General features: G+C 43.5%; 1 protein-coding gene across 1 annotated transcript in view; it reads right to left on the bottom strand.

Moving 5' to 3' along the window:
- NEDD4 (neural precursor cell expressed, developmentally down-regulated 4, E3 ubiquitin protein ligase) overlaps positions 1-10631 on the bottom strand; it is a 154038-nt gene that overhangs the window by 116941 nt on the left and 26466 nt on the right. Inside the window, exons 2-4 of the mRNA XM_019504263.1 lie at positions 5453-5526; positions 940-1018; positions 184-222 (exon numbers count right to left, since the gene is read on the bottom strand). Of these exons, the coding sequence (XP_019359808.1) occupies positions 184-222; positions 940-1018; positions 5453-5526 (192 nt within the window). The remainder of the gene's footprint in view (positions 1-183; positions 223-939; positions 1019-5452; positions 5527-10631) is intronic.

A 10631-nucleotide genomic window follows, 5' to 3' on the forward strand; every position in this document is an offset into this window, starting at 1 on the left:
GAACCCTTTTTTTTTTTTTTTTTTTTTTTTTTTTTTTTTAAATATAACTGCGCAGGAGTCAGCCCCACATAGTGCAGTTGCTCAGCTTCTACTATATTCAGTGTGTTCCAAGTAAGTATTTTGCAGATTACATCTTTTGGTTGTAACAGTAATGTAATCAAACTTTAAAAAAAACCCACTTACTCTGAATAAAAGCTCCTCATTCCACTTTGGATTCAAGGTCTACAGAGAAAAAAAAGAGATAACATTTTGATTAATGAATTTGTTCAGTACAATACTGCATCCATTTTGTTTCATATGACAATCTAGTTACACATGAAAAAAATAAGTTCTCACTTTGCTGGTATAAATCAAACACTGCAGTGCAGAAAGGAAACAACTCGCCCAACTGTTGATAGATTCTGGCCCGTTCACATGGAAAAAGTGCAGAAAAAGCTCTGCAGCATGGTATGCTACTGTTACCTATATTGAAGACTGACAATCTGGAGTGTATGCTAGATCGGTAAACAACTTTCCCTTCCAAATCCAAATGATTTTCTATATCTTAGCAGTCTTAAAGTATAAAGCTTCTATTTTTTCCCCTCTAGGTACTTGTAACAGTAGTACTTTTGAGTGAGCTATGGTAGATGGCGAAGAAGAAGAGGTGAACACTTTCCACATAAGCCCCACAATGGAGCCAGGGCCTTCTACCAATGACCTAGCTTTAAGACTGCACCCACACCACACTTTTTCCTTGATACCAAGATATTTACTGGAAAACCAATGCTCTAAACAGCCTCAGAACTATCATTGGTATATTATACAACAACATTCCTTCCTTCTGTTCCCCTCTCCCTGTTCTCCCTTACTAACAATCATATTAAAACCTCAAGTTTCCCTTAGTCTTAGCTTTTTCTCTGGATTCTGATAAAAATAAGGACAAAGAACGAAAAGACTAACCTTTTTAATAGTTTTTGTTTGAACACTGGTAAGTATTCCATCCACTGGATCATATACCGTCACTTTCACATAAGGATCACTGGAAAAAATGGTAAGCCGGCTGTTAGAAATGCTGTTTGTCAACATTATTTTGAGTTAATTTTTTATATTTGTTAATAAGTAAAAAGCATGAAATGGAGGAATCTTATTACTTTTCAAACAACAAGGCTTAGCTTAAACTGCATAATGGAATTTGTCTAATATCTGCTTTAAGAGGTTTAACTTATTTAAGCACAAGTGATTCAGCCAGTATATATTAACCACTCTGTTCCATGATCTGCACCCCACTGTAGTTTGGCTCAGTTTCTAAACATTTACGTAAGTTTGTGAGACAATGGGATCAAAACACATGTGGCTCCATGTTTCCAAACAAGTTATTTTTCCAATTAATATCTTAGTATAGGATAAACTTACCATATTTACTTGAATATGGTAGATGAAGGTGACCCTAAATTTAAGAAGACTCCCCCAATAATTAGATTGTATAGATGAAAATTGTATACATTAGTATAAATCTGTTATTATTTTCCAGGTATATAGTCTAATTATTGAAGGGTTGTCTTAAATTCATTCCTGCCACAACAGGGAAAGCAGTGGCAGGGGGTGGGGAAGGTCAGACAGCCCCTTTGCTCTCTGCCCCACTTCTTCACCCTACAGCCTCCTGAACTCCTGCCACCTGCAACTCCCACCCCACAATCTCTGCCCCCTCTCCCTTTACTGTCAAACTGTTTGGGCTCTGTTCCCTCCTAGGTCACGGAGCATAGCATGTGGAAGCACAGCCTCTGCTGGGCCACACAGCAGTACTGGCACAGGTTTCCCTGTATTCCAAGCCTGGGAAGGAATCTAGCCTGAGCCAGAGCACAGCTGTGCCTGACAGCAAAGGCAGGGAGAGGAGGAGGAAGGAACTGCAGAGGGCAAATGGAGGGAGGGGGGCAAAAGGCTGCTATGGCTTTGGCTCTGACCCAGCCCCTCCCCTCAACTTTGCATATAAATTTAAGTTGAAGGGCTATTTTCCACCCATGTTGATTGGGGAGAAAAACCTCATCTTAGATTTAAATATAGTAGTTCTCATGTTAGTCTCTGAGTAGCACTTTTAAAATACATCTTGGCTACCCAGTTTTAGGTACATGTATGGATCAATCAGCTGGACTTACAGTATTTTCATAGATAATTACCCAATTCTGGTCTCATACAGGTGTTAGCTTCTACTGAAAGAGCAGCAATTCTGATAGAAACATATAAGTATTCAAATGCTCATTCAATTTAATCGCAGGGGAAACGGGCCCCCCCCATGAAAATGATCTTGCAGGTTCAATTTGGATGATCTCCTCTATGACAAACTCTCTTGCAAGAATAAACATCTATCTGCTCCCCTCCAGCTCTGGTCCAGGAGGGAAGTGGGGCAGCAGGGCAATGATCCATAGAGCATCCCCACCCAATCCTCACTCCCTATTTGCTCTGCAGGGCAGGGCTCCTGGTCTGAGGAGTTTGCCCCTCTGCTCCAGTCCTCCCAGACTTATAGGCTGCATGTAGGCCTGTGTAACATGAATCATGGGTATGCTGCTGCCAAACTTGGCCATTTTCAAAAGGCCTATGGCTAAGTGGTAACAGGAGGCCTGAAACCTGTCCTTGATTGATGTACCATAATGCCAGTGTTTGCAGATGTTGCAGCTGGCTTGGTCAGCAGAACAGAGAAAAGGATCCATCTGTCTAATTGGACACAATCAGTAAGAATAAGCCAGCCTTGTTAGCCAGGATTAAAACCACATTCTATCATGGAAAGGAGTGAAGAAGCCCTCCCTATTGCTGTTACTTTTGCAAAGATAAATTAACTAATCTGCACTTCCTTGGCCCATAAGAAAACTAGTTTAATCCAGTTCTGGAAGTTTCAGCGAAACAAACAACAACCTCTTTTCTACCTTGTACCCTATCACTGCACTGCCTCCCTTCAGCCTTTTTTCCCCTGCTCTTTTCCCCCTTCCCCTCCCCTTCACCTCTCTGCCTCACCTTTTGCTTCCTAATTCTACTTTTTTACCTTTTCATTGACACCTTGCCACACTTTTAGCTTCTTTCATTTCTTGGAGTCTCAGAACAGCAGAGACTCCCCATGCCTTGACCAGGGCTTCTGCCACAGTGGGCAGGTGGCAGCATCAGCTGTGGATGCCACCTGTAGTTTCAGAAGCCCTGGTGCAGAGCTTGTTGATGTAGTCCACAGCTGAAACTGATGCCCTCCCAACACAGTAGAAGCTCCTGCCCAGAACCCCAACCCAGAACCTGCTGGCAGCAGCAGCCATGGACCCAGGCAGGAGCTACTGCTGCATCAGGCAGGTGGCAGCATCAGCTGTGGACACTGCCAGCAGGTTCTGAAAAGAATGTCTGTTCATGGCCTCTATCCCAAGAGGTTGGTTGTTAAGTAACATCCTGGATGCACAGGTATAACATCCTTACTGCACTATAAAAAATGTGAGTGGATATGTTGAAACCTTATGCCTTGAAAGACTTGAAGGAAGAATAAGAGACAAGCGGCTGTTACATAAACAGAGAGATCTAAACTGAGACTAGTTAATACACAGCTTTCCATTGGAAAAATGAATCTGTCTGCTTTCACAAGCTAGTCTGTCAAAAATATGCTTTAGAATTACACAAGAGTCATTTGCCTGTTTTGAACATGTCTGAAGCAAGTCTGTTTTGCAAATCCAATATTCAGGTTCTGAATAGCTTTAATTAGCATGAACAGGTCTACCATAGGGACAACATCATAAGATTGCTGAACAAACATTTAAGTTGTGTTGAACAAAGCTGCCCTTCTTTAAGTATCAAGACCATGAATAAGAGGGAACTATGGCTCCATAAAAGAGGCAGTAGTAGAGAGAGGTGGGCTGTTTTAAAGGCAAATGCAAACATGCTGAAGGTGGTATTTTTCTGACATTACACTGAAATCACAGTAGGGCTAGAATAATGGCTTGTTTGCATGTGCCAAAACAGCTGTAAACAACACCAGTACTAAGCTTATTACTGGTAAGTGAGAGCTCCTAATCTTTATCTGTACAACAGGAAAGGCTAGTTTCGTGTCAGTCACCAACTCCACAAGGACTCCTACAAAGTATTTCCATTAATATATTCTGATTCGCATTCTGTCTCATTGTACTCCATCCTACTCTGATTGTCAAATTCACATTTGCAGACAGTTGGATAGTTTACCACAGGGGTGCTCAACTTGCAACCTGTGGGGCCTTGGCATCTAGCCCATGGGAATGCCGTGGGTCAGGAAATTTGGTGGTGGGGGAGTAGCGGCTACCCTCCCTCCTGCCAAATTCCCAAACCCCAAGCCCTGCATACGTGGTTGGAAGCATGTCATGCCCCCTTCCCCACAGCCCCAGGAGCTGGGCCATACCATGCCTCTTTTCCCCTCCCCCCACAGAGCTGGGCTGCAACATCCTTTCCCCAGGGTGTAGAAGAGCAGTGATGCATGTGGCCCTGAGTGTGGCGGTGCACCCCCTATGAAAAGGCACCACCGACACTGTCAGCAGTGCCTGTGGGCAGTCGCTGCTTGCCACCCCCGCCGCTGATAGCATCTGTGGATGGTCGCTGACCCCTAGTTGCTGCTCGCTAGCCCCCCTCAGCCCCGATTACCACTACTGCCACCACGCTCCTGCCACCAGGGGCACGCATTGTTCATGGAGAAGAGGAAGGGGGCATGGTATGGCCCAGCCTTGTGAGGTAGGGAGAGTGGGGGATGTGGCCTGACTCAGACTGGGTGTGTGGGACCTGGATGCCGGAATTTGGTACATATGCCACCCTCCTGTGGAACTGGGTCAAACCTCCTCCCCTCATGTGGGGCCAAGGTGCCCCCTCCATCCCCTCTGCCTGGACCTATAAGGCCCAGCCCCACAGGACCTGGACACTGCACTGGAACCACTGGTAGGATCCAGCCTGAGGTCAGACCAGGCACTACCCATCCAGCCTGCCACGGAAAAAGATTGAGGCTCACTGGGTTTACAACATCTGCAGAGCTGATTAATAGTGTAGCATGCCTTGGCCTACCATTTGAGCTTTGCATGTTAAATGCTGTTGCCATATCAAGCTGTAAAAGCAAAAAGGTAAGCATTTTGTCTGCCACTGGTATTGCTGGACTATTACTACTTTAGCCTCAGCCTTCTTAGAAGTAAGAGGTATATAGTACCCACTACTGAACAGGTTCAGCATGCACAGTACCAGTACAATCTTCCCACACCCTGCCCTGCTAATTCTTTCACCAAAGGAACAGGGGCATCTTCATGGTTAGGCCAGCCCCAGTTTAGTTTCTTTCTAAAACTGTCAATTAGTATATGTTTTGATTTTTATGGAAGGAGGTACAACTGTATTAAAACAGGAGTACTCTTTGATAGTCCAGTTAGTACAATCCACATTATATAGTTTGCATGAAGCCAACAATACAGCGTTGCAAATGAACCCACATATCCTATATCCTTACCTTGCTCCCAAGATATCCTTTTTGGCAAGACTAATTCCAGCTATAATCTTCACCCTCACAATTCGTGTATTTTCCTGAAATACAGAAAATAAAGCCGTGTTATTTATCAACAACAAATTTATAGCCATGTTAACCACTATGAGATTAAAAAACTCAAAAGATATTTGTAAATACAGGGTAGCAAAATCAAGAAAGCCTGCAAGATAATGAATACTCTAAGTCACAGAATGCAAGATAGATATTTCCTCTTCTATGTCCTGTTCTATGTTCTATGTGCATGTAGACAGGTAACATACTTCTACATATTTAAAAAATAACCATTGGACTACTAATCTTGAAAAGATCATGCTCAAGTAATGGTTTTGCAAAGCTTAACTAAAAATATTATGCTATTTTTTGTCCTGATTTATCAGGAGACAGGTAAAGTCCAGGACAGAGATAATAAAAACCAAAAACTTCTCTCTGGATTTCTTCAACTCAGGGGTGTAAAACATACAGCCCACTGGCTAATTTGGTCCTGCAGAGCCACACCTGATGAGACCTACAAGAAGCACAGTGCATGACCGTGGTGTGGAGCTACTTCCCAGGCCCCCTTGCTCTTTCCCCCTTCCCCCACCATACCTGATCTGGCAGCTGCTTCAGCCAGTCCCGCTCAGCGCACAGTGCTCGCAAGTGCCATGTGCAGCATGGGTCCTGGGCCAGTTGAAGCAGGTGCCACATGTGGTGCAGTTCAGCAAGGGTGGCCACCGCATGAAGCACAGCTGCTGCTCTGGCTAGGTTTCCCTGCAGGCAGTGTCCATTTCAGTTGCTCCAGGATCCACACTGCACTTAGCGTGGGGCCCAGACTGGCTGAAGCAGCTGCCAGATCAGGTAGGCCAAGGGAGGGAAAGGTCTGTGGGCCCAAGCCAGCCCATGGTCCAGCCCCATACCATTCATCCATTCCACAGGGTTGAGTGAGTTTGACAGTCCTGCTTTAATTAGTCCAAATATGTTTTAGTTTCCAGAATTACTACTCCAATATGCACACTTTTTGGCCAAAAAAAAAGACTGGCAGAAGCCAAATACAAAGTTTTAAAACATAAAGGGTTATTACAGTCTCATGAGGATGCAGTGTAAGGAGGTGTGAGACCACACCTATGCAGAGTATGAAGAAATTATTGTGAAAAAAATTCAAAATGGTATGAACACTATACATGCACTTTTATGGCTGTAATATTAAACTGAAGTAAGAACTTGCATACCATGAAAACAAGTCTGTTCTTGGCCATACTTAGAATTACATATGGTCAACTAAAGAGATGGTCTGTTGTTTTGGGGGTTAAGAGGCCTGGAGCTGAACAGTCTTATTTAGTTAGCCCTGCATGTGAAGTATTGAACTTAGCAATGCTCAGAAGTTGGAGACTCATAGTGAAGGAGGGTAGACAGCTTGTTTCTTCAGCAAGAAAAAAGACAAGCAGACTAGAAACTGTCCACAGGCTGTAGGCTGCAGAGGTGCTTGAAAAAAAGAGTTGATCTGATCTAGTTGGTTGAGTACAGCCATCAGCAGCAGGTAGTAAAATACCAGAGAATAGTGTTGCTACTCCAGTCTATCTGCACTGAAGGTGGGGATACGGCTACAGGGAGGCACTCAACAGGATTAGAATTTCCTTGAAGAGGAAATGGGTAGGAAGAGTCTAGAGAAGCAACAAGAGACAGGAACAAAAAAAGCCAGCTTTAGCCATTTTATATAAAATTCCTGGGTTGGAATCTCAGTTAGTGAGCACAGCTACTTGGAAGGGTTATTGGGATAAAAGACCATTAACTGCTCTCTTTAAGAAAGGGAGAAACTAATGTAGAACCAGCTAGAACCAACAATAAACCACCAGAGGCGGCACAGAAGAGAAGCTGAAGCAAGCTCACTGCAACTGCAAACGCAGCTGAGGTTTGTCTACTGTGAAGCAGAATATCTGACACCAAAACCACTAGCAAACTAAGGGCAGCACCAAAAAGCTGCCCAAGTAAGTTTACATACATACAGCTTCTGGCAACTCTGCACAGCTCCACTGCAGCAGCTGGGCTGGCAGGAGCAAGGTAAACTCAGAGTGCACCAGCTGCTGAAGACAAGGTAGCTGTTGGCACAGACAGGTCTACACATGCCTTTTACCAGCAGCCAGCTGAAGCCTTATTTCCTCAGAAAAAGCAGAGAGGAACAATTCTGCTGCTACAGGGAATCTCTGAATGTAGACACATTTGGTTTCATCAACAGAACCAGACTTCACCAAGTTGACTAAGACAGACCCAACCAATCCTAACTTCTGCTGAAAAGCTTCCATTGCTTTCCCATTGGAAACCACTTTCAAATGGAAATCAAGTAACCCAAACATTTAAAAATTAAACTGTAAACAATGGTGGATGCAGTGCTTACTTCTACTGGGAATTTTAAGAGGCAAGAACTTCCACCCAAGTTAAAAATTCTCTATTATTAATACACATTCTTACAATGATATAAATGGCTGGGGTACAGTAGCTTAAAGAGGAATAAATTTTGTACAGCTGTTAGTTATTTTTTACATGTCAAACTTAGGAAATATATAATGTTCTTGTGGATGAGAAAAAAAGCACCATTATGCTACCAAGGGGAAGGATCACTTACAAGAATACAAACTGTAAACAGAAAAAAAAATTAACTGAATCATTGACTAGTAGGGTTGGAAGAGAACTCTGGAAGTCATCTAACCCAGGGGAGTCAAACATGACCCATGACCCCACATGCTCACCCCAGCTCTCGGTGCTGCATGTGGTGCACAGGTTGGACTCAGCACTGCACACACAACACAAAAATCAGTCTGGGGCAAACACTGCATGTGGTACCCTGCTGGATCAGTCCTGGGTGCCAGCTCCATGGCTGGTCCAGATCAGGCTGTGCACTGTGTCCTACACTACAGTCTGTTACATGGGGTACCTGTATGCAGCATCCCAGACCAACCTCCTGAAGCACGGGGTCCCAGCCTGTGTGCTGCAGACAGCATGCACTCCATGTTGCACCACATGCCACATACACAGAATTTGCAAACTGCCTTGAAACCCTCATCTGGCAGCCATGGGACCATGTGAGTTTGACATCCTTAATCTAGTCTAGTCTCCTCACAGCAGAATCATCGCCAGCTAAACCACTGCAATCAAGTGTATACCTGTTATAAAAAACATCCAAGGATGAAGATTCCACACCCTCTCCAAATAGCCTGTTCCAATGCTTAACCAACCCCCTAGTAAAGTCTTCTTAATCTCCAACCTAAATTACCTTACTGAAACTTAAAACCTTTGCTTCTTGTTCCTTCCCCTGACAGAACAGAGTACACAGAGAATCATCTACCTCCATCCTCCATATAGCTACCCTTCAGGTATTTAAAAGCTTATAAAACCCCTCCTTCAGTGTGGAAATTACAATTACTGCGCTTGATTTGTACCTGATGCTTCTATTAATATACACTAGTATATCCCAGCCAACACTGCTGGCTCATATTCAGCTTATGGACCACTCCAACCTACAGCTCCCTCTCTGCAGTGCTGAAGCCTAGCCAGCCATTCTCCATGCTGTATTTATGTATTCATTTATTCCATCCCAAATGCAGGACGTAGCACTTGTCCTTGTTAAATTTAATTTAATTGATTAAACAGAAGAAATGGTCTGAAATCAAAATCTAAAGTTGGTCTGAAACTTAAATGATACTGTAGCAGGTTGTCACTCAGTTCTTTATTTTTCCTGGGGCAAACCTGTCCCCACAAGGAAAACAACATGCATAGCAATGCAAGCACTTTAATAAACAACCATGCAATCAACAAAGGTTCCTCCGAGTCAAAGAGAGAACACCACAGCTCAGGGATGTCTCCTTGGTGCTGCCCTCTTCCTTCTCCCTCAGAGCTTTTATCTTCCTCCAGGCCAGGCATTCATCAGCTCCCCTACAACCCCTGCTCCAAGCAGGGAGGCTATCACTTAATGGCCTGCAGCTGTGCTCCTGCCCCCTAGCCATACACAGTTACAGATCCCCTCCTAGCCCTACTCTGCAAAGTATCTGCAACTCCACCCAAATTGGTATTACCCAACAATTTGCTAAATATGCACGCAATGCCACCCTCCAAATCGTTAATAATGATGTTGAACAATACAGGAACCAGGATAGACTCTGGAAAACCCGACTCATGACCTCCTCACATCCAGCCATTGACAACTACTCATTGAGCACAATGGTCCAACCAGTTATGTATCCCCCTTACACTAATTTCATCTAGAGTGTATTTCCTTGACTTGTTATTGAGAACATTGTGGTTGTGAATGAGAGTGTTAAGTCTTACTAAACTCAAGGTATATCATGCCCCTGCCCCCCCCATTCACAAAGCCCGTCACCTTGTCATAGAAAGAAATAAAGCTGTTCAAACATGATTTGCTCTTCTCATTTAACAGGACTTAATTTGTGAAGTAAAAAAAAAAAAAAACAAATCTCAAAACCCTCAAAAAACAAAGCCCCCCCCAGCCAAAACCATTAAATACTTCTGCCTCCTCCATACCATTCATTACTAGATTGATTTATGTGCTTAGTAACAGACCTACACTTTCCTTAGTCTCCCTCTTCCAACATAGTTGTAGAAACCATTTTTATTGTTTTTAACTCCCTTGCTACTTGCATTTCAAGTCATGCTTTGACCTTTCTCCCTGTACACTTGCACACTCCCTATTCTTATACTCCTCCCTAGTAATATGGTCAAGTTTCCTATCAGGACTCAGTGGTAGGAATCTCAACCTAGCTAGGAATTTGAATGCAGAAAAACAGCTTGCATTCCTTGTATTCTTCATGGGTGTACAGTTGCTTTGTGGACTCCTCATTCTCTCTTCCACCTCTTTGTATTTTCATATGCCTAGATATACTGGTCTGCTTGGGCAAATAAGCCCCATGAACACTCAGGTGGTGTCTTCATTTTTACCACTGCCATCTCCCTCTATAGATGTAGCATGTAGTTATTTAGCCTTTCCCATTATGCTGAAGTTTGTCTGTTGTCTGCTTCTTAAATTACCAGCAGCACTGATGCATTTGGACCACCTGTCTTCTATTTACTGGGCTGCTGCATAGGAACTCCATTCATCTGTGGATTGTTGTAAATGATGGATGAAAGAAGTAATAAGCTCTGAGCTACAAGAAGTATT

Source organism: Gavialis gangeticus, unplaced genomic scaffold, assembly GCF_001723915.1.
Source record: "Gavialis gangeticus isolate Ggan-Ray unplaced genomic scaffold, GavGan_comp1, whole genome shotgun sequence".
In the NCBI taxonomy this organism is placed as follows: Eukaryota; Metazoa; Chordata; order Crocodylia; family Gavialidae; genus Gavialis; species Gavialis gangeticus.